This window comes from Anopheles bellator, chromosome 1, assembly GCF_943735745.2.
Source record: "Anopheles bellator chromosome 1, idAnoBellAS_SP24_06.2, whole genome shotgun sequence".
In the NCBI taxonomy this organism is placed as follows: domain Eukaryota; kingdom Metazoa; phylum Arthropoda; class Insecta; order Diptera; family Culicidae; genus Anopheles; species Anopheles bellator.
The window spans coordinates 35,804,261-35,828,546 of NC_071285.1; the positions used below are offsets into that span (position 1 = coordinate 35,804,261).

The 24,286-nt window shown below is 49.7% G+C and overlaps 2 protein-coding genes across 4 annotated transcripts in view; both read left to right on the plus strand.

Annotated features, from left to right (window-relative positions):
* LOC131216808 (uncharacterized) overlaps nucleotides 1-13,245 on the plus strand; it is an 18,188-nt gene extending 4,943 nt beyond the window's left edge. Inside the window, exons 2-6 of the mRNA XM_058211388.1 lie at nucleotides 4,569-4,624; nucleotides 8,711-8,713; nucleotides 11,601-12,067; nucleotides 12,143-12,364; nucleotides 12,428-13,245. Of these exons, the coding sequence (XP_058067371.1) occupies nucleotides 4,569-4,624; nucleotides 8,711-8,713; nucleotides 11,601-12,067; nucleotides 12,143-12,364; nucleotides 12,428-13,245 (1,566 nt within the window). The remainder of the gene's footprint in view (nucleotides 1-4,568; nucleotides 4,625-8,710; nucleotides 8,714-11,600; nucleotides 12,068-12,142; nucleotides 12,365-12,427) is intronic.
* A 5,205-nt stretch (nucleotides 13,246-18,450) lies between these two features.
* LOC131214915 (uncharacterized) lies at nucleotides 18,451-21,045 on the plus strand. Of its 3 annotated transcripts, XM_058209258.1 has the most exons (3): nucleotides 18,451-18,582; nucleotides 19,334-20,339; nucleotides 20,451-21,045. In XM_058209258.1, the coding sequence occupies exons 2-3, from the start codon at nucleotides 19,334-19,336 to the stop codon at nucleotides 20,495-20,497; spliced, it is 1,053 nt and encodes a 350-aa protein (XP_058065241.1). In that variant the 5' UTR covers nucleotides 18,451-18,582; the 3' UTR covers nucleotides 20,498-21,045. The 3 variants fall into 3 exon arrangements, with proteins under 3 accessions (XP_058065241.1, XP_058065238.1, XP_058065240.1); XM_058209255.1 differs by having other exon boundaries at nucleotides 19,334-21,045; XM_058209257.1 differs by lacking the exon at nucleotides 18,451-18,582 and adding an exon at nucleotides 18,768-18,848 and having other exon boundaries at nucleotides 19,334-21,045.
* The last annotated feature ends 3,241 nt before the right edge of the window (nucleotides 21,046-24,286 follow it).

Genomic DNA, 24,286 nt, shown 5'->3' on the forward strand with positions numbered 1-24,286 from the left:
ATAAATAAATAAATAAATAAATAAATAAATAAATAAATAAATAAATAGATTAATTGATTAATAAATAAATAAACAAATAAATAAATATATTTGCGTATAGGGAAATAGTATTTCGTTTCAGTTCCACGCAAATGAATGCGAATACGAGCTATAAAAAAATCCGTAATGGAGGGCATACGAACGACTTTTCGAAACAACAGAGTAAGGCATTTTATTCTACTTTAGAATCATGTTGCACAGGCCATAATACAGTTACATGCCCATAATAAGATGATTTCTTTTATGCGTATTTGACAACCGAAGAAATAAAACGATTTCGAACGCCACCTTTGGATGTACCTAATACATTCGGCCGCTAAGCCACCACAGCAAGAATGTGGATGAGATGGGGCCGTATCTTCTTTCGCGAACTTTACCGGTCATCTTGAGCTATCCGTCGGCCTCTTTTGTGATCCTCAGTTACCCCCTTACTGAACTATTCCAACCCTGGGTCAACGAACGGTCGAAGGGGCAGAACCTGCCAACGGACACTACTGGACCGAAGGAAAGCCTTCTCCGACGGCACGATAGGTGGGAACCCCCGGAGGCCGTGGTTCATGCGGTCGAAATAGATCGATTCCATCCCTTAAACGGTTCTGTGGCACCCGTGCTCGTCTGTGTGCGGGAATGAGCTGGAGCTGGGAAATTTGACGCGGCTGTCAGGGCTGTTTCCCTGGGCCACCAACGTCAATCCACGATCCGCCTGCGATTAATTAAACGATCGTTATCCGCGAGATCCCTCAAGCGGACGCGATGGATTAGACGTTACATTAGAAAATGATAAAACTAAAGAACTGCGAGATGATGGGCCGCTTTTCCCCCACCAAACACCTCCACCGTTTACGCGGGTGCCAAATCGTTGTGAAAAATCGGGAGCACGATTCCCGGGTCGTGGTCCCGGCGCGGCCATGTGTGTGCGTGGCGGTCTGCGGTTTCGTTCGCATCGTGCGGGAGATTAATTAATTTTCGGACCGCCCGGCCCGAAACGGGCCAACAGATTGGGGCTTTTTTCGATTAAATTAGTAAGAATGCAGGATTCCGGTCAAAGGCGGGCCCGATGCGAACCGCTAAAACTGGTTCCCTGTTTTTTTGCGGCGCTGGATCGTGCCAGGGAAACGAATTGATCTCGGTCGGGAATACGATCCGGGGTTTTCTTTATCGCTGGCACTGTTTCTGTCGCCCTCTGCTCGGCTTATCTCGCTCAAGGTGAAGCGTAACAAGGAGCAGGACAAGCACACGTTTTGCAGATTTATGTCGAAGACCGTGGAGTGGCGGAAGTTGTTGGACCACCCCCGGGACCACGGTGCAGCATAATGTCTCGCGTGGTTACGACCGGTGCGTGGTTACGACTTCTGAAGCTCATTTGTTATAATAAGGCTCGAGTCGCCTCGGTTTAGCGTGGCGAACGCATTACCGGTACATCATTAACGTCTTCGAGCGACGACTATTTGTGGCAAAAATCCGGATTCTGCTGCGGGCCTGTTGCATCAGGATCCGGCCGTAACGTGAACCAGTTATGAGTCGGTTCTGTATCCGGCGCACGAGCACCGGTCGAATCCTTGTTCGCGACGATGTAGTTTTGTTCGCCAACATTACTTCCTCGTTTCGAATCGTGGTCCAATTATGGTGCGTAATGTTGCATTGATTATTGTCACTGCAGCGATTGGCACGGATTGAAAACAATGGGTGATTAAAGCAAGGACGAACTGCGGACCGAAAGGTCCAGCATAGTGTATAATTGCGAAACGAAAGGACAACCGATTGAACTCGTAAAACTTGCTGTACTACAATTTATGTATAGCATATTATAACAACACTCTCTTTAGATCTTTTTTCAACATCAACATCTTCTTTGAACGTTAACGTCGTCTAGCACCTGATTACGCACCATTAAAACGTCGTTCAAACAGTCTTCAAATAATCACCCTACAACACTATTGCCACTGGCGGTGCAGGAATCATCCCGAGCCGAGCCGACATTTTAACGAAGATGGATCGCTAAATTGTGTAGCGAAGTTGTCCGCGGGCTCTGCAAACACCTTGGCGTTCAAAGTCGGGCTCGCTCCGCCTGTCACGCGGAACGGATGAAGACATTTCCCCCCGGATGGAAACACGAAGCACTAACTTCTAACAAACAACCGGGACCGGGCTAAATAATGCGTACGATTTGCACGCAATCGCCGTCACCCTTCGGGTGCTTCGAGGCTGCCCTGCGTAGAATTAGCTATCAGTGCATCGAACGGAGGTGGAAATCGCGCAGAACATCTTCACCAATCACTGTCGCCGCCACTAATCGCCCGCTTGCAGCTGTCTCCGGCAAGAACCCCTTTTTACAATCCTACCTCCACTGGGAGAGTCATTCAGTCACTGTTCGCATCCGTTAGGACGGATGCGGCCAAGAAGATTGGTGATGATGATGGTGATCATCGTTAAGACGATGACAGGGTCTGACGGTGGGCTCTCGCTGCCGGCAGTCCGGTCCCCGATCCGGTCCGGGGTTGGATTTTAAACAGTAAAATGTTTTAATCAACAAACTTGTCTCACGCAGAATGTCGCCTTAAGCCTAAGGAAAGTAGAAAGCAGTAGAATAGGAAAGAGAACCCCTGATCCTCAACAAGCCAATCAGATCTCTGGCGAGCGTTGTGGTGGTCACTCCAAAAGTGCGGGATCCATTCCGTGCAATATTTTATCAGGACCATCGCGCGGCACTTGACAAAGGTCGGGTCTGTTTCCTCGAGATCTTCTAATGAAGGACCTCAACATGAGTTTCTTTCACACGGTTGAACCTTCATTAACATGGGTCCACCGATCGCGATCCCCACGCCATGCTCGGTGGCGTCAAGAAGAGAATGTAAACAGAACTGTGGAGTGACTGTAAGAGACAAGGCTCTAGCAGAGACTATGAACCGCTCTTCGGTTGTTGATGTTTGTCTTTCATCGCGGCGCTCAATGCTGAGATTGTAATCAGATCGGGCAGCGAGACGTTCGAGTGTTAAAAGCACCGCACGCATTGCCGGTGGTCCGGTGCAGCGGACCTGGGACTGCGCGGTGGCTTTAATGGACATTAGTAGCCCGTCCACTAATGGATCGATAAGTGAGAAGGCAATTTGTGCGTAATTACGGGGCGCAGAATTATGCTGCGCGAAGAATTCGAAAGGTTTTGAGATCGGACAAAGATCGGCAGGTGCGGTGAGACTTCGCGAGAGTGCCGAGCAAAAATGCTTCAAAAGGCCCGCAAAATTCTCGATTGGGAACCAAAAGGTTCGCTTTTGCTTCCTAGTTTACCCAGCCAATACGTTGCCTTGTAACGTTAGTTCGCCAAGAGCCACGAAAGCTTGACAGATCAATTTACGCCTTTTGCATACCAAATTGTATTCCGTGGCAATAAATTTGTTAGTCAAATTTCGTGCCTCGTAAATCTGCGAGTTTTCGAGTATTTGGCAGCGGACCCCAACTTTTGGGACTTAAAAATTGGACACTTCGTTACCTTCGTTAGGTGAATGACACATTTTATCAGATTCGTGCGCTCGTCGCAGAGAATCTTCACCCTTCGCAGGGTCCCACTCCGGCGGATGATGCTTACTGTTATGTGAGATGTTGCCCGGTCAGTGCCGGTAACATTTTCCGACCGCCGACGGTTCCGGAAACCCGTTTCTCTGCCAGTGCAGTCAGCTGAGCCGCCCCGTGGCAGTCAGGCTGTTAAGAGGTTATTTGCCTCTGGCCGTGTCGAATGACTTGCTTGGGGTTTTATTTGTTTATTCTCCTTCTTTTCTTCGAATGGGTCAGCCAGTGTGGCCACCGGTCGGTAGCAGTGCCACCGCACCGTCATCATTGAGAGGGGGGCCTCTTCACGACGGGGAGTAGCAAAACTGTTGCGCGAACAAACAGAGGGTGAAAAAACCAGAATTTCTCCGGCCGATACGTACGTACCGTTAATGCCACCTAATGGGAAAGCGCGCAGAGCGAATCGCGAGTCACCTCGGCCCGCGGACAGCTGCGTTGCGTCTTCCTGCGCTTTTGCGTGGCTCCGACTAAAGTTTAATCTGTGCTCGGGTGAGTCAGCGCGTCACGCATTTCGTTCAAAGCGAGCAGAGCACATGGCCAAACTTTAAGGTTCTGCCAGCTTTCGCAAAGGAAGTTCTCGGAACTATTCATCGCAAATGTTCCATTATCGGCGGAGGTGAATTTGGTAACATTCGTCAGGCCAGGTTCGTCGCTTGCTGTCCCATTGAAATCGTTCGTTCGCCCCAAAACCCATTAATCGCTTTCATGCGCTCGTTCGTTAGTCATGCCACGCTCGTGCGGGTTGCAAAATGAATAATTCACCACGCTGGTCGCGAGGTGAGTTACTTTCGTGCAGAATGAATTTGGATCCATAAAAATTCTTCATTCAAAATGTTTTTGAGGACCTCGTTTCGATTTAGGGTTCGCAGTACCGTGCTGCCCTTCTCGGTGGGGGGATTTTTGGCGTAGAACCCTTCTTGACTTGCTTTACTAACCGTTCTCTTCTCCTTGTTCCCTTCCAACAGGTGTTCACCTTAGCCACGGCGCTACTCAGCATACAATGTCGCCCGCAAGCCATACAGTAAGTCTTGATTCGTGAAATTGTTTCATTTTTCAGCACAAACCGTCTTCATTAGCGATGATAACACGGCACGGCGCGAATAGAAAAAACGCACCGAACGGAACATAAGAACGGACGGACCGAAAATTTACATTAAAAGCTGCCATTCCGTGCCTTGGCCCCGCTGAAGTGGCACGAATTGATAAACGACAATGCAACGAATGAGAAAAGAACGGGCCTGGCCTTTCGCGTTTTCGCTCCGATTTTCCTGCTGTCAGGCCGTTCTCGGCCTGGCCATCTTAATGCTTGCTTTCGCCCCACAGACACACACACACTTATGCTTTCCTAAATCTCGCTAATAAAAGGCATAAAACGCGTAGCGAATGGAAAATTCACGTCGATCGGTGGTTCTTCTTCGGTTCGTTCGGTCGGTCGTAATTGGATGTGTTTAGGTGTAAGCTTCTATACTAAAAAAAACAACTCACAATCTGTCTAGTGTGTGTCTTCAGTAATTCCCTTTCTCTCTCTCTCTCTCTCTCTCTCTCTCTCTCTCTTTCTCTCTCTGTGGCTATCTGCCTGTCTCTTTGTATCGCTAATACTGGGATACTGGCTGGGAGGTTAAGGATCGCTTTTGGGCAAGCAGGCCACGGCCGCGGTTCCAGAGCGGTCGTCGTTCGTCCTTCCACCCGCCCGTCTCTGCCTACTTTCGCTTAAAAACCGTTAGCGTAGCGCCAACATCGCCGCTCACAAATCATGCTCCGATCGATCGCATGAGATCGGAGCTTGATTAAGCCGATACCATCACCGGACCGGACCGCGGTGACGCTGAATGGACGGGCGTGATTATGGGCGTTTGATGAATGGGCTGAAGAACCGTTTATCGGCCGGTTGAATGGATTAGCGACCGACAGGACTGACTGGCTTTTGCTTTCGTTCTCGCGATCGCGCAACTTTGAACGCTAATTAATCGTGCTTTTGTTCCATTTGTTTTTATGACACTCGTGACGTTGGTTGATCAGTTCCCTGTGCTTCCCGAACACCCAACCGTCTCAAGAGTCGATCGTTCGCGTAACGTAATTTGCATTTCCACGCCCTCAGCCTGTCTCGCGCAATCAGGGCGATGCGTGAAGATCGCCGGGAAGTAATGAAGGTCTTGGCCAGCGTCGAAGGCATGCGTGTGCGCATGTCTGGCAAACATTAGACTAAACCGGCATCCGCAGGCAGCGAACCGCTGCGATAGCGCTGCCCGATAACTGTTACCTCCCGCTCGTGCTTAACAAAGGCAGCCTCACAGGGGGGTGGCCAGTGCACAATAGAATTCTTCAGCTCACGGGGCGTGAGGAAGCTAACTGTTGCTAGCCAGTGCCTTTACAAAGTTGTGTGTCTGGCGTCCTGACGCGTTGCCGTTAGATGCTCGCAGAGAAGGCTTGCAAAAATGCTTGGCACGGGTTGTGATGATCGGAGCAGCAATAAACGAATTAAACGGAGCAAAAACGGTGCGCCCGTTGTACCGTTGCAGAGCGAAAGAGATAGGGCGCGAGAGAGTGAGAGAAAAATCCGCGAACGAGTGAAGAATTACGAGCACGTCTTTTGGCTGCTTTCTTCATTTAACGATTGATTTTTATTGTATCACTAGCCTACCCGATCCAACGTTTCGTTTCGACCAAAGTTGTTCAAGTTGGAAATAAAAGCAAACGTTCATAACCAAAAAGAGTATTTGTTTAATCGAACATGGTGAATACATTTTCATTGGCGTTTGTTTCGAAAATAAAATTAACTTTATTCGTGAAATTCCCAGAATGGTCATCGAGGACCTGCGAAAATACTTTCTTAAGTAGTCTGTCACACACGTGTCAGTGCTACTAATGTGGTTTGTTCAAAAAGTATCCGGATTTTTGTGTTGTTGATTTATGAATATTTATTTTCTTCCCTTCAAAGTAATCCCCATCAGATAATTTGCAATTATACCAACGTTTTTTTACACTCCAAAACATCATTTTTTGTGATCTTGTTCAGCTCCTCCTTTGATGCCGTCTTTATCTCCTCACCATAAGCACATGATTTGTCACTCGTTACGACCCTCTGTAGCAAATGGGGGTCGTTGTGGTCAGAGTCCTACAGCTCCTTACCAATGTGAATACGATGCTTTTTTTTTTGGTCAAAATTGATCAATTTTGATACTAATTTCGTGATGACCCGTTCTTATGTCCAAATCATCGGTAAACATTGAATAGCACGAGTCAATCGATATGTTAAAGCCCTCAGCAACTTCTTTAATAGGGATTCGAAGATGGGCTAAAACTATTTGCTTCACTTTATTTTGAACCACCGATTTCATTTTGAATTTTCACACAACGTTTGATACAATTTCATTGCAATTCATTTTTTGGAATAGACAAAAATCGAAGATGAGCTAAAAAAACGTGCAAGCAAAGCAGTTGTCAACAATTGATTGATCATTCAAAATAGCCCATCTAGTCAACATAAGTAACATACATTAGTATCAACATTACGCCACAAAAAAGATCGAAAATCGAATTTACGTAGCCCGCCGAAATTCAAAATTCTGGATTCCCTTGAACAGTTATGTGCTACTCAGTGCTACTAATGCGACCTGTTCTCTCTCTCTTTCTCTCTCTCGTTCTCTCTCTCTTTCTCTCTCTTTTTCTCTCTCTCTCTCTTTCTCTCTCTCTCTCTCTCTCTTTCTCTCTATCTCTGGCGATCTGTTACTACGACTCGTATATTTATAGATGATACTCACTGAAATGAATGTTTACTAAGCGCGTAGTGCTCTACCCTTAAAACTACCCTTAAAATGATTCGAGTAAGCCCCTGTCAACTCGATCGGCTTCTTATCAATTAAATGCATGTTCGTATTCCATTCGGTTCTAATAATATGTCAGAGTTGTCGGTGCGTTGGTTCGGTGTTCGGTGCGAATGTTTTGTGATGTCCTGCTGATCGTTAGTAGCTTCCGGTGCAAACGTTCCCGTGTGTTCCTGTGTAGTTGTGAAGTTGTGTGCCGTTACGGAGCGATAGTGAGCGATAAAAAACAAAGGAATGGACCGAAATGGCCGGATGGTGGAATTAAACACAACATAAAACATACTAGCACTACCACAGCCATAATACCAAACTGCTCAGTAATAACAGCGTAGCTTCTAGTAACAAATGTACAGGTACGTTTACTTAAATCAATATTAATCTCTCTCTCTGTCTCTCTCTACCTCTGTTCCTTTTTTCTATCCTTCACTCATCTCATAACTGATCCTCTTTCTTTCCTTGGGTGTATGTGTTAAAAAAAATATTTTGGGATGTTTCCCCATCCTCGTTTCTGGGCGATCCTGTCAACTAATATGCATTCATTTGGCCTCCCTCTAACCCTCTAATCTCAGTAAGCCCTTTGTAAGGACCTCGCCTCACCCTGTTCACCATTTTCCCACTCTTCTGCCATGCAACTAGCTTCCGCCAAAGCTTCCGTCACTCCACTGATCGGATTTTCTCTCTTCGCACTGTCCGGCAGGATCGAGAAGCAGGTGATACGCCTGATACCGGAGACACCGGACCTGGAATCGCCACTGCTGCTGAGCGATCGTCGAGGGTCGGCCGAGGAAACCGATCGCATATTGCGCGAGATCGAGCGGATCAACGTGGCGATGGGTTACCGGAAGCGGGGCGAACTAGCGTTCCCCCGTGGTCAGGGTGCCACCGGCGGGTACTTTTACCCCCGGCCGGCCTACTTCCCACCGGCCCTGGCTCAGCTGAAAGCCTCACCGGCGGGTGGAACCCTGAAGACAACGAAAGCCATCCAGGACCCATTCCGCGCGCAGAGCTACTTCTACCCGACGCCCTACCTTCAGCTGCCGACCGTCGGTGCCGTACCTTGGGCATTCCAGCTGGTGCCGGTGCGGGCCGCCAAGGATCTGCGACCACCGTCGTCGCCGCCGGATCAGATCTACATCCTGCCGATCAGCGTTCCGACGGCGGACGGCAGATCGAGCGAAATCCGGTATATTCCGAGCACGATCGATTTCGGTTCGTTCCCGAGGGGCAAAGCGCTGGGCCTGGGAGAGCCGGCACAGGTCAAGCGACCGAAGGGCGTGATGGAGGACGTGGTCGAGGTGGCCGATGCGGTGCAGAGCACCAAGCTGGAGGAGCAGCTCCTGGAGGAGATCGTCGAGGCGGTAGACTACGACCAGGAGGAGGACGATGAGCGGAAGGGCGCGAGTGCCGCGGGGGCTCTGCCGGCCATTGCGAACGACAAGTTCATGGGGGCACCCACTGCCACCACCGATGACTCCGATGAACCCGACATCGAACTGGTGATGTTGCAGAAGGCGGCCAATGGACTGGCCAGTGGCAAGAGCTTCAACATTACGAACGTGTTCAATAACTTTACCCACCGCTTCAACATCCTGCCGACTACCCCGGGCACCGAGGTGCTTGGAGAGGGGCAGGAGCTGAAGGAGAAACCACTGTCGGATGAGGTCGAACCGGCGGCACAGGATAAGGGTCCGTTTGGGTTCTTTTCGCCGAAACAGGCCGATCCGGGTAGCGGGTTGGTTATCCAGCGGCTGCGGGTCCGCCAGGGTGGTATAGCGATCGCCGGACCGGGTGGAGTGGCCACGGCCGGTAGTGGCGGCACTGCGATCGTTGGTCCGAACGGGACGGCCATCACGCACCCGCGTAGCCTCACGATCGCCGGCCCGGGAGCCAAAGTGTACGCCGTGCCAGAGACGGTCGATCTGGCGAAAACGATCAACGCCACGCAGCGCAGCCTTCCGCTCGATGCGGTGCTGGTCGCAAGCGGTCCGGTCGTCTACTACCGGACGTGATCGTAGCCAGCCAGCGGCCAGCGGTGCTGTAAATACGACACAGACTGTACAGACTGCGTGTCCTCCGCGTGACGGACTCCTGGACGGAACCTTGCCATAACGCGTCGTGACCTCAGGGGAGGCGACTTTTGCGATAATAAAAAAATGGAGACATTTATTTAACCCGCTAAGAGAACCTGTGTTTTTTTCTGTGACAGTGTGTTCCGCTTGCCAACTAACTAACGCCACTAACGCGGAAAGGACGCCTAACATCAGCTAACGACGCCGGAGGTGAAACACTTGGCAGGTATGGATCGGACCGGCAGCATCCAGCATGAGCTTTGTCCTGCTAACCCACCGTGCCTGGATGGCCCACTCCTGACCCACGCACGCACTCGCATCCACCACCACCACCCAGCACTCATCAGCCTTCCCCTCTTTTCTCCTTCCCCTTTCTCCGAAAGCTTCTTCCCGCCACGTCCGTCCGGGCCGTATCCGTTGCAGGTGGTGGCATCCGGCGGCCCCTTTCTGGGCCAACCGCTGGCATATCCACTAGTGGCGCCCCCTGCCGGCGGAGTGCCTCTTGAGGCGCGTTCGAGTTCGGGCCCAAGTGCGCAACGCAAAAAACCGAAACATATCTCGAGCCTGGCACTGCTACAGGCCATCCAGCTGCCGGATGGCCACTTTGCGGTGCAAAAGTACACACCGAGTCCGGCGGCGCCAGAAAAGCTTCTTCAAGCGGCACCGGATAAGCCTCGACCAGCAAAGAAACAGCAGCAGCAGAAGAAGCAGCAGCAGCAGCCGGTGGTGGTCAGTGCGGTGGGGTCCACAACAGCCGACGGGCCCGTTGCGCCGAGCGTCTCTCAGTACCTTCCGTTCTACGGTTTGCCGATGACCGACAGCCGGGAGGAAGCGTCGCTCATACTGGAGCCCTCGTCGAAGGCCATCTCCGGTAACGGGGGCACCGCCATCTCGACGCCCGTCTCGCACGCCATCCTGAAGCAGGGCAGCTCGGCGAAGATTCTGTTCCGGCCCCAGTCGGTGGCGATCGTCGGGGCGAATGGGCGGGCCCACGCCCAGGCTGATCTGATAGTCGATTATGTGAAGTAATGAGGACCCACGGCAGAGGGCCGAGAACAATAAACCAATTCCAAACACACCGGCATGTCCATCGCTCCATATCCACGTTCATCCAGCAGAAGTTGATAGACGTAAGGTGTAGCCGTATGAAACCGGATTTTGTAGACAGATGACTCTAGTAGTCAATTTGGTGCTCCTTATTAAGCTTTTTTGGCAACACTGTCTTGTGTTGTCAGGAAAATGAATTATAGCTTTACCTTGGATCGGGCTTGTTGAACCTTACACATGGCGATTTTAACTTCACCAGTAAAGAGCGTCGGAGGACTCCATAAAAGTTTGAGGACACTGAACTACAAGAACTTCTGGGCGAAAATTTGGACGCAAGACAATTGAAAAAACGGAAATGAAATCCATCAGATACATCCATCAGATCGTGATTGGGGATGGAAAATGGATTCATTTTGAGAATCCTTAAAAAGAAAAAGTTATGGGTCAGTCCGGGAAAACCATCAATTTCGACTGCAAAACCAGTGTGTCTGGTGGGACCAGCAAGGTGTGGTGTAGCACAAGCTCTTAAAACCTGCTAAAACCGTTAATACCGATCGCCATCAACAACAAATGATCAATTTGAACCATGCATTGATCGAAAAACGACCAGAATGGACCAAAATCCAGTGAAAAAAATTCAGAATTTGAAAAAAATCCGGTTTCATACCTCATAGACCTGGTAGTGTTCTGTATCGGTGGGAAACGCTTTCGTAGCATCATTTCGACGACCATTCGGGGGCTGTAGGAGCAAGGGGGTCTTCTCTAGTTCCAGTCGCTGTCGCACACCAAGAGTCCACATTCTGTACATACTGTCATCATCCGCGCCGAAAGGGACTCCATTAATTGCCTGACCTTCTATCCAACTTATGACGCATCAAAGCCATTCGCCCGTAGTTAGTGTTCATGCCATGGAAAGAATCCTGCTCCCGAATCCTAGGTAACCTCGCTCCAAAAGCCTTCCCTCGAGGCACAAAAGTCAACCCAGGTCGAAGAAGTCAATCCCCCTGTCCACAGCTTTCATCAGTTCACTGTTTTCTTCCCGCTCTCTTCCCCGCAGCCCCGAGCACCGAACGGCGACGGACGTGCTGAAGCTTCCGTTCTACGGTGGAGCCCGAGGCCAGATACTGGAGATCCGCAAGAACAGCGACGGGACGGTGGTGAGCAAGATACTGCGTGGGGATGACGATGACATGGAACTGAAGGTGCAGCAGGCGTCGGACGAGGCGTCAGCGACCAAGCAGCAGCAGCAGCAGCAAGCCGTGGAGGAGGAACCGTTGGCGGCGAGCGACGAGGACGTCAAGCCATCCGAGCAGTCGTTCGGTGACTATCTGCTGAAGATCCAGCATGCGGCCGCCTCGCTCGTGTCGCTGCAGGAAACGGTCAAGAAGACGGGCCGCCTGTCGCCCGACCAGAAGCGGGTGTACGCCGAAAACCTGGAGAAGCTCGGGGTGGCCGCACAAAAACTTGCCCACATCCAGCAGGCCGACGACGAGCAGGACGCGGCGATACGGTTCCTGTTCGACGGTGAGTAGCCGAGGGATCGTTGATCCCGGCCTTGTACGGTGTCGCTAACGATCCATAAGTGTCCGATCCGAACAGCCAACTACGAGACGGCGTCGTCCGGTGGGTCAGGCGAGGGCCAGAAAAAGAAGGCGTCCGGCGGCTCCAAGGTGACCTCGTTCCCCGGCTACAAGGGCAAGGAGGACAAGAAGAAGAAGGAGGAGGAGGAGAACGTGGGCGAGGAAGGCTCGGGCGGTGGCGACAGTGTGCAGGTGGAGACGCAGGAGAAGGAGTCGTCCATCGCGGAAGCCAAACCCGTCGGTAGGTAGCCAGCAGGACTTGCTGAAAAACTGATGTCAATTCTGACGATCCTCTGTGACGCAGGTCTAGCCATTGCCGGTGAAGGAGGTGTCGCTTCGTCGAAACCGGTGGCCACGGCCGTGGTAGGCGACGGGGGCCTGGCCGTCGCCCGTCCGGTCGCTACCGCCATTGCCGGCATCAAACCGAGTGAGCTGAGCTCGTTGGGACTTCCGCTTTCGTTCAGCAAGAAAACGTTGACCCACGGCAAGTACGGATTGCTGGGAAGCGTGAGCGATGAGGGTGCCGGCGGCGGTGGGCTGCTGGTTGGCCCGGGTTACGAGGCACGGGTTGCGCCGAAGGAGATCGAGGCGGAGCTCGAAGACAACCGGCAGCAGGCGATGGCCAACTTCGACACGGAGAAGTTTCTGGCCAACTTGCGTCTGAAGACGGCACAGTCCCCGGGCGCCGTCATGGCCGGCATTCCGCAGACCATATCGTACCAGCAGCAGGTCCAACAGCAGCAGCAGCAAGCGCAGACCCTTCCGTACATGGCCAACTATGCGCCGGTCTACTCGCCACCGACGATCATCCCGTACTACAGCTGGACTCCGTCGTATTATCCGGCGTACCAGGCATACCAGTCGGCGCTCGGTGCTCAGCTGGCCTACCAGCAACTGGAGGCGCTTCAGTCGCCCTCCATCAACCCGTATTACTACGCCGCGTACCAGCAAGCGGCGGGTGCGGCCACCCAACCGAATCCCTTTCAGGCTTACGAGTATCCCCAGCGTACCGCCATCTACGCCCCTACGCCCGTCCTTAGCCCGGCGGCCAGTGCCTATTCGGGGTATAACAATTATCCATCCTTCAGCAACCCGTCGCCATACCGATTTTTCTACTATTAACCTGATGATCGGTAGTGGCAGCGGCGCCGGGAGCTTCATCCTGAGCATCACCTCCAACGGAGGGCAAACAGACTGAACCGGGAAGGGAAGTCGCGGTAGGCACTAGTTGTTAGACGGCCTGGTTGGGTCGGTATTTTGTAAGTTTTCCGGTTGGCGCCGGCAAACTGGCGCCAAACCTAAAACTTACGAGACTTAGGCTACTGGAGCTACGCGTTTAGGTTAGGGTGGAAAGCGGATGGCGAAGTAGGAACGGTCCGCGGAATGCGATCGCAGCGCATACCGCAGCTCCGTTAAGTGCATTTCTCGTAGTATAAGAATTAATAAAATCGGAATAGCTTCCCCCAGTAGTGATGTAGCTCGACAACTGAAGCGACGCGTGTACGGTGTTAACTGTTTTGAAAGAAAGAAATGAATGGGCTCTGTTATGCTGGCGAAGCGTTTCCGAAGCGTTCCGAGTATATTCGATTGCCTACATTTAGGCGCATTTCGGTCGGTTTGAACGCGAGAAAAAATATGGTTTTTAAGAAACGGCATCAACTGGAGATTTATGCCAAGTAATGCAATGTTCTTTTTGATAAGATTATTGTCAATACAAATAATAGAAATAGATATAATACGTGGGCTGAAAAGTCCCGGACCTAGGGAAGCAAAACGGGTTATTTTTGGTTCATCATTGGCTTTATTCATCGCCGTAACGACCACCAGGAGCTACACAATCCAATTCTAGCGTCGCTCTATCATTTGAATACCAATTATGTAGAACGATGTATCTTTTGCCTCAAAATAGGCCTCAATTTCAGCGAAAACCCCTTCATTCAAGTGAAATTTCTTACCGAATGAGCAATTTTATTGAGGTTTGCGAATAGCCAGTATCGGCTGAGAGTCAAATCTAGCGAATATGCGATCGTTTCTTTGAAATTTCGGCCTTCGAACGCTCCAATAACACTGTATAATATTCACTGTTGATAGTACTTTTTTTACTTAAGATATTTGATGAATGTTGCACATTTCAAAATACTGTGTACCTTGGGCAAAATATCTCCGTGTTTAGCCCATTGTTACATATTGAGGCAAAAATTACGGTTTCTTACGTTTAAACACGAACAAACACTGCTCAGAATCATCAACACGTTCTTGTTTTTGGTCAACAGTGAGCAAACGCGGAAGCCACTTTGAACAGAGCTTTCTCATACTCAAATGCTCTCGTTAAAATCTCTTTCTCTTATAAATCATTTCTTTTGATATCTCTACTGTTTTTACAGTTTACCTTTACAGTGTACATGCATGCAACTTCACTTTTCGATCATACGAAACGATTGTGTGGAATGTTTTCTGTCGTTACTGCTTCATTTGGAGGTCCATTGCGTTCTGCATTATCTGTGTCTCTACGACCACATTTGATGTCAACAAACCAACGTTTAATTGTTGATTCTGATAGACTCGGAGTCCTTATAACACTTTGCAATCCATTGCTTAGCTTGAAAGGTATTTTTCCTCATCAAGAAGCAGTGTAAAATTCAGACACGAAATTGTTTTTGATCTCTTGTTTTGAAAATAACAAAAGTAGTTTTATCCCCAGCGCAATAACTCCAGAAACTTATGAGTATCATGAATTTTCAAAAGCTTTCTTTTGAAGGTTAGTACTAACGGAAAAATACTGGTGTCATCTTTGTGTTAGGCCGTAGACAATAAGAACGCTCTATAAAAAGGGAGTTCATAAACCACTTAAATAAAGTGGTGGGTAATCTTACCACCCTTTTGTGGAACATCGGTTAGCTCTTGAGGATTGTTCTCCAGACCAGTGTCAGTCCAGGGCAATTAGCAGGTCCTTCTATACTACGTTATTGCTTAATAACTTGCTCATAAACGAGCGATACACGGGTGTCGTAAAATGCCGAGCCCTCGCAAAGACCTCGCATATTAACGGGCACCGATTTTATCTAACCCACCGCCCAGAGTCGCCGCTCGTAGCACGCCCCGTATGCTCCGCGATGCTCAGTGGGGAAAAGAAGAAGCCATCAGTTGTAGCAACAAAATCGATCACCGTCCGGCTGCCCTCCCCGGGCCGATGCATCCTGAGGACCGAGAGCAGTGCGTACCATATGCGCCATGCTTTGTGCACTCTGCATGCAGTGCATGCAAGTTCACGCAACATAAAGTCACCTCAAAACACACCCTCCCTCGGAAGGTCTTTTATAAAGGCTTCGCTTTTATGTTCCAGCAGCACGTTCCGTGCAGTAAGTGCAGTTTTATTGAGGTAAGGTTAGTGTTGTTATCGGCCCCAAACCGGTACACCGGTTGGGGCCGGGTGGTTGCAGTTTCATTATTTCGTTTCTTTTATTCGTCGCCCTCTGTTCTGTTCCGTTTCACCCGATCGCGGCGGGAATGCAGTTTTGCAGGGCGGGCAAAAGCGAAGCGTACAGAGAAGCCAATGCCGATCGGAAGAGCCAGCTGATGGCGATCGGGCTGGTGTCGGTGTCCTTTCGGACCGCTGCGCTGGGCGGAGGCTCGACATTCGGGGACAGTCACCTTGACGGCCCTGGCGTGGTCAAGACTAAAATACCTGAGCACTGACCATTTTACGACCGGCGACACCGCCGCCCGGACGACGTTTTCGAACGGATCCATCGGGGCAGTGCGATTGGTTTTGAAATGATATGCAAATAAGCGCGAATCGGAGGGCTGCTTTTAATTTGTGGATCGTTAGCGTGGCTTTTCATTATCGAGCGAGCCAAGAAACTGGTTTCAGTTTTATTTTGTAACCATCTGTGCAGTGCAGATAAAGTTAATGAAAGGAGCGGAATGACTAGGAATGGTAGTAAGGCTCGGTACCTGCTGAGTGCTTGTGTTTCTTGATTTGCGGAAGACCGCAATTGTCGCAGACTAATTAAGAGTTTTCTTTAATTACCGGGAGAGGCTGCTATAGGGCATTCCAATCATAGGCTCATTGCCATAAATTTGCCATAGTGGCAGGAATTCTTAAAGTTCGATCGTCAAAAGAATGATATATGGTTATATTCCATGTAACCAATTTAGCATACATAAACCGCATAATCTTCATGTAATATCCAACAAATGGGGCACGGATCGGACAGAGCTTACCATATGCTTAGAGCAGCATTAGAGGGCGATCTTTTACAACAAAAGTTAATTTCAGTTAGGATGCTCAAGGAGTTTGTGAATTATTCCTAAGATGTTGGTTCAACTAGTGGTAATGAAGCCCTGGAATAAACCTGGAATATTTCAATGCGTTTGATGATTAAAATCCGTTTAAATCGATTGGGTAGGATAAAAGTGTGTTCCTTTTCGAACAGTTGTTTTCTAATCTTGTGTGCTCATTTTCAAAAATTGTAAGACATATTTTATATCTGTTAGTCGATTGTTTTGTGAACTTACATTTGGTTCTTTGCGATATTCTTTTTTGCGCAAAGATCTGAGCATAACGATAGCTTACACTGATTGCGATCCTGAATTTGAATTTGTGATCTCCATTTGAAGAAGATCATCAACATGAGTTTGGGTTCAATTATTAATTTGGCCTTAAATTTCAACTGTTCGTTTTGTGTATTCTAAAAAGATTTGCGATATAAAAGCGCGTCATAAAACGTTATCAATAAAATTAATAAAATCTCACATAATAATGTTCGCTGATCATTCCATTACCGTGCAATATTGTTTTGTATGTTCTATAAATGAGATAGAACAAATCAATTTAGAGATTATAAATTTGAAGGAGTTGAGGTTATTGAAAGGCTTTTCCGAAGCATATCCTATTACATTATATATTCTATTTTTTATTCATTTAATCGTTATGTAAAAATTATGATAGCCGTTGTACTTGAAGGGCTTTTCTCAATCCTAAAAACAGGCGATCAACCACTTCGGTATTAATATCTACCGAAACCATTTGCATTGTACGATCGCATTTTATTCATTCGCATCCATAAAATACCATAGTCCTTGCAGGGCGCAGCTTCGTCGTGTTCGTAAGAACTGATCTGATCTTCTTCTTCCTTTTCCGATCGCGCGTTAACTGAAGCAGCCAAAGAACGAAACTAGTTCTACGCAAAAGAACTCTGCCTGCCGATGCACCCCTTCAACTGCGGACACCACCATTGCCACTGGGTGACCACCACTTCTGTTTTGTGCTTCGATTGGACCGAGAGCTGCAGAATCGGCAAGCAAACACAGGAACACAATAACACCTCACCTATCCTGGGCGGGCGAGGCGAATGCATCCCGCAAAAGAGATCAATCAAGCGGCTCCGGCAACGGAAACCGGTTGCTGCGATGAAAATCTATCGATCGCATCGATAAGGCTGGACCTGAACCTCTCTGGCTCGTCGTCGCGCTGGGAAACTCGTCTTGACCCGGGCTGGTCAAGTCCGGGCCTCGGACCATACATTTGGTTTTGCCATTTTAGTACCCACAATCAGACAGGATGAAATCCCCGTTATGGCCGAGACTGCCTGGGCATTGCATTTTTACTCTAGATTGGGGTTGAGAAGTGTTGCGTGAACCACCCAAGTGATATCAAAACAAGCAAGAATAAATTATGCACAAAGTTTGCCGTAGGAAGACTCTACAACAATCCTGCGGCCTAATCCTCCCAGTGGAAAGATGGCGCATGCCTTCACAGCTGAGGATTGGGATTTATGGCGTGTTGTAGCTGAAAAATGTCTTGCAATATTCTTCTCCGTTGCTCGATCCAACATGGTTCGAGCGATCCCAGGCCCGCCAGCATGGTTCCCTAGCCGGGGAAGTGCGAATGAAAAATTGTAACAGAACTATTTCTCGCATTAGCTCGGTTTCGATTGCGTCTTTTTTCTGTTTGGCCATTTCCCAGCCTCACGACGCACGACGCTTGTTTGGTGATGCACCACCACCACCGTCCACAACTTATTACTTGCCTGCTACTTGCCTTGCACTCGGTTCACGCTTCCCCGCCGTGGCGTAGGATGGCCACCCTATCTCCTTTCTCCCTCGCACACACCATTATGGTTGCGCGTTCGCGCTGCTGACCACTTCTTCTGCAGGGCGTCATTGATTGTTCTAGTTTGCAACGGTTGTTGCAAGCACACATACACACGCGGCGCCACACTAAAGTGCATCCCAAATGCAGCGGGTGGGTCGGTGGGGCGGAGGGGGGCCAAGCTTATAAAGGGTGAACCGCGGCCGATGGCTCTCCAGTCAGTGTCAGGCTCCGGCTCCGGAACTAGTCGAACAGGCGAGCCACACGCACACGCAGAGCGCAGAGAATCAGTTGAAGAAGTGGCAGCCATTTCTTCTAGGATTTCAATCCCGTTCGCCCTGAGGCCGAGTTGCAGTTGCAGAAAGGTAAGACGGGTTCACCACAGAGGGAATGGTTTTTAATTAAAATCGAACGACATGCGGTGTCTCTGGTCGCCTCCGGTTTGTGATTTAATTAGTATTCCCTTCTGGTCCGGTCCGGTCCGGATCGGGTATGCAAACGGGTGAAAAAGTACAGTGGGCACGTGTCCAACTAGTGCCGGCGGTGGTGTGCTAAATTCAAAGACCCACCAGAGGGAACCGATTCGGAAATCTAATTTGAAGCTCTCCAGGCCAAGCAGCGGAAATCGAAGGTGACGGTTCAATATCCCGATCGACGCAACGGACTTCGATTGGCGATAAAAAAAAATCCTTCTTCCAAGAACCAGATATTCTCCAACCCTTCGCAGTCGCATTTTTGTTGGCAAAGGACCTTTCTTGTGAACCCGTATCGACTCCATCGGCTGACAAGGGAAGCAGAAAATAAGGTTCAAATGGATGCAGCCTTTATGTTGCACTTCACCTTCAGCCGTTCGCGGCGCAGTTCTTGACCTTACCCACGCCAAAAAGGCACGCCAGCGCGCTGCAGACCGGTTTTTCTCGCCTGTGCCACCTTTCTTCGCCCTGCTCTTGCCCGAACCGGTGCTCAAGTTCAATCACATCTCGGCTTCGCTTCGCTGAACCAGTTGTTAGTTCGGCCGGGGGCCCATGTCTTGTGGCCATTTCTTTCTCACTATTTATCCTTTTTTTCTTATTCTCTCTCCCTTTCGCTCTGTCCTGTACTCTCGGTGGGGTAAAGATGGGTCAACTGAGTACTGTCGTGGCCGCGCTGCTGAGCGCCCTGGCCGTGTGTGGAGGAGCCCCGACGGCCACCATCATCCAGCCGGCCCACTACTACCTGATCCAGCCGCAACCGTCGACGGTCAAGATTCAACCCCACCTCATCCAGCCGATCCAGCACCTGAAACTGGAACCGAAGCAGTACATCTACTACTACCCGGCGGCCCTACCGCTGACGGCCACCACGACGACCACCACGCATCAGTACACGGCCGAGGGCAAACCGATCCGCCTGGCGGCGCTCAAGCAGGAGGAGGGCGGCAACGGGAACTGGTGGTCCTCGGTGTTTGGCTTCTTCCAGCCACCGACCACCGAGATGCCGGCGGGCGAAGGAGAGACGACGGAAGCACCGGCGGCCGCCAGTAGCGCACCGGAGAAGAAGCTAATGTATGTGGCTCCGGGAGCTCCTGACTTGAGAGTTGGCGAGACACCGGCCTCGACCAGTGGGCTTCCCCAGCGCTACTACATTCTGAGTGGTGCGCCCCAGTTCTACGGTAACTTCGATGCGCTCCAGAATCCGCTCAGTCCGATCTTTAGCCTGCAGCCACTGCAGGCGATCCATGCGCGCGCCAACTCGGACATTCAGGCTGAGGACGGGCAGCCCAAGTTCCAGGCCCAGATCGTGTCGGCTCTCGCTCCGATCGCCCCGGTTCCGGCGGCCGTGCCAGCTCAGCTGAAGAACGATCTGCTCGAGTCGCACCAGGACAAGGAGCAGACGATCGATCGGGCTTGGGGCCGATCGCTGGACGATGAGCAGCCTCAGCAGCAGCAGCAACCGGAGCAACAGCCACTGTCGGAGGACGAACCGATCGTTGTGCAGTCACGCTCGAAGGGAGACGACGAGGAAGGGGAGAGCGGTGCGGTGCGCGCCGTTTACGACGAGGAGCTGCCGAAGGAGCAGGAACCAGAGCAGGCCATGCAGCGCAGCGTCAACGATCCGGCCATTGCCGCCGCCAAGCCCTCCGGTATTGCGCTCGCCGGCCGGGGCGGTGTCGCCGCATCGGCCCCGACCGGGACGGCCGTCGTCGGTAAGAATGGTCTAGCTCTGGCTTCACCGTCGGCCACTTCCGTTGCAGGTAACTTCTTCGAGGAGGAGGAGGACGAGGAGAAGAAGAAGATGTAAGGCACGAGGTGCGAGCGGAAGCGGCGGATGTCCCCACGGATCGACCAAGCGGCGAGCGGGTCACCAAAAGTTCAAGTTCAGGATATTTCTGGTATACGAGGAAGCAGGAGCAGCAAGGCAACCCACCAAGGTTCCGGTTCTAGCGTCTAGCGATCACTTAGGCTTTTAGGGTAACACATGCACGGCCACTGCGTGGAGACGAAAATGCACATTTGACAAAAAAAGCGGACAAAAAACGTAACCCACCTCCGAGAGAGAGAGAGAGAGAGGGAGCTGCAGGGGACCTCTGATGAGCTGATCCGATCCGGAGGCCATACTGGGCAGGTGGAGTGAAGGATACTGGATAGTATCCAGCGCACAAAGACCTTTCCAAAACGAGAATCGATCGGCGACAGGGCTCACTTTCATAATCATCTTCATTCATCATCATCATCATCGAACTAGGATTGTGGACGGCACGCGGAAGGCAGGGCGCCGCTCTGCCAGTCGCCGTCGGCCACTAATCCAGTATCATTTTTGCATCCATTAAAAAATACGACAAGGAATAAAGAACGAAACGAAAAAACACATCCGGCCGGACTAGTTCTTTCAGATTTTAAGGGCCCAACACGGAACAACACGAGCAGATGACACGCTAAGCTTTATTTCCAGGGGTCCGCCTGTTCCGTCACATTTCTAGAACCGTTTGACGTAGTTGATGTCGACTCGCTGCGCCACGTAGTCCGCGTACAGTAGCTGCACGTCCGCGACATCGTAGTACAAAAAGAGCGGATAGTTCAGGATGATGGATTGGTAGATCATAGAGATGCCGGTCAGCAGGTCCGCGATGACGCTCGGGTCGATGATGCGATAGCTTAGCAGCGACTTGGCTCCACCGGCGAGTGGCAGCGTGCGGTTGGCTGATTCAATGCGCCCCAGTAGATCCTGGCGTAGGTCGTCCACGGTGACGGGTTCCGCCGGCACCAGCGCAGCCGCCATTAGCAGCAACACCACGTTACACGCTACGCACGCTGCTGGTCGGCTCATTCTTTCGTGCTGTACTCGTCGACAGGAAACCCTTCAGAGAGCTGTACGTCTACGTTCGATGACGGCTGCAATCGGACTGTAGCCTCGCCGTTGAATGGGGTTGGTAAACGTTAGTTTCTGATCCTCACGCTGGGTGATCTTCTGATCCCCACTGTGCCCCGAATACGAAATTTCCCCTCCGTTCTGGGGCGTGGCTTGGTGAAAGGAGCGAAATTTCGGGAACCTTTCACCAGAACCTGAGTTTTCGCTGAGCACACGATTCGGGTTTTGGACGACGATACCTTTCGTCGACACCTTGGTAGCCTGCAGGACATCAGTACGAATCCGTTCGAGGTCCGGAGCGCACCCAGCATCGAACGAAGTTCTGAGCACGATGCAGACGACTTTAGCCCTAGCCGTGGTCCTGTTGATGGTAGCGGTGGTCAGCAGTAGCCCGGCCTTATCAAAGCCGGGATTCGAGGACGTCTCGCGCCATTACGGAAGTGGATATGAGCACGGCCACAAGCTGAACGATGTGGAGCTGTACCTGAAGTTGCGCGACAAACTGGTCCAGGTGGCTACGAATGCGGTCGCGTTCAGTCAGCTGGCGTCGCTGAACGCGTTCAACGCCAATGCGTTCGGTAACCTGTCGCAGATGCCGGGCCATCTGAAACTGCACGTGCGCGAGGTGGAAAGGGTTCCGTTCCCCTAGAAGTAAGAGAAACCGGCCTGGAAATGTATCTGTTAGTGAAGACGAAGATGATGGATTAAAATAAATTGTACCAACGATCTAAACGCTTATAAAAACCTAGAACTGTGTTTCTAAAATTATTTCCACTGAATGGGAGCAGGTAAAGACCGCTCGGCGGTTGTAACCGGATTAAGTAAGTAAGTAAGAATGGGAGACTGTTAACAAAACGGCGGATATTATCAGATATGGGCAGATATGGTTATTTGAGATCACTGGTGCACCGGATGAAGATGACGGTAGGCGACTTTGCTCTGCCTTCCAGTGATTGACTTACAGTCACTGAATATTCAAATCATCAAAAACGTCACCTACCTAATTCAATCAGAAAATAAAGGTCTTCACCGTGTTTCTTGAGAACGTTAGCTTGGAAGACGACGAATTGGAGATTTCATGAGGAAACTTAATAGATTTCTGTTAGTTCCAGAGAGTGAGTAACCTCGTGTCAGTGGCTCAAAAATATAGATAACCATGTCAACGCGTTATGTCCGAAGGACTAAAATGCATTGTAAAGTGTAAATAAAATGCTTATATTACCATTATCCCGTAAGAAGCCTTTCGCCATTAATGCATAGAATACTATGAACGTGATGCAATGTTTGTTATTTAAAATGCGTGAATGTTCATAAAGATGCTTAAGGCCAAGAATTAAACTTGTTAGAAATGGCCCAGTTAGACCATGGCCCAGTTAGAATCGGGAACAATTGCATTAGCTCTATCTCTGGGTTGGTTTGACTAAGGAAATACATCAAGGTGTCAAATTGATGGTATTTTATTGTACTTTAAGAGAAAAATTTTAGAAATTTATTATGTCGGTCATCGGATGAAATCACGAACATTCTTTAGAATGCGAGCTATAATTTTCTGTACAATCTTCTGGTCCACCTCAGCGGCTAATTTGATCCAATTTCTCGCCATCTCTACAGCATCCCACATCACCTTTCCAGTATTTTTAAACTTCCTATTGATTGTTGCCCAATAATTTTCGATTGCGCGGAGTTAAGGGCAATTTGTTGAGTTCATCGTCGTGTTTGTGATGAAAACCTTGATTTCTGTCCACAGGTGCAAATTCCTTGTCATATCATTAATTTTTGCGCAAATTTATTGGCGAATACAAATTTGATCTTGGAGGGGACATCTCCCCGTGCCGTGGCCAGATAAAATTTTGGTCCAGGAAGCCGTCCAAAATCAAATTTCACGTATGTTTCGTCGTCCATACGCAAGCATCCTTTGTACCTCGTCATAACCTTCTCGTACAACTTTCTAGTGTGTGTTTTAATGACTAGATTTTGTGTAAGTGTCCTTTTTGTATGCTTACATGCAAGGAAAAAAACAGTAGCCTCTTCGTAGACAGATCTCCCGCGCAGTACTTTTGCTGATACCATATTTTTTTGCAATATCCCGAACCGAAAGACCAGGATTTGCTTCCATTGATCTTAAAGCCTTCCAGTTCAGCTGCCGATTGTATGTTCAACTACGACGTCTACTCTGAATCTTTCAATCTACGGTATTGGGTTCCCAGAAACGGTAAAGCACAGCATATATAGTTGATTTTGCAAATTTTTGTGTTTTTGAGATTTTTAAAGTAGACCACGTGGTGTTTTCGACGTGATTGTGCAGAATTAATTTTCCTCTTTAGAGTTCAATTAAGCATAACTTTCCATAAACTCCACGTACCTAAGATGAAACTTTCAGCACTGAAAGTTGAATGTTTACTGAAGATATGACTATCAACACTTTTGAAATCCGACCACCAGAGGCGCTGCTAGAAATCATGCAATTGTTCCCGATTCTAAGTGGGCCATGCTTTATGTCAGTTAGCGAGAATTAAATGTGAAAATAAGAACCAAGTGACTGGTGTAACGTCACGACACGCTACAAGAATCGTTTTAAAATATACACGAATAGTGGAATTAGAAATACTCACGCAGACTACTTCAAAATTGTCATCATTCCGACAGTGATAAAATTCTTTCAGAAAACCCATCTAAACAAAGTTACTGTTCTTAAGTCGTTTATTTTAATCTTCAGCAATG

Bases quoted from the DNA above. Each gene is read 5' to 3' on its own strand.
- LOC131214915 (XM_058209255.1), top strand. From the start codon at position 19,334: ATGGGTCAACTGAGTACTGTCGTGGCCGCGCTGCTGAGCGCCCTGGCC.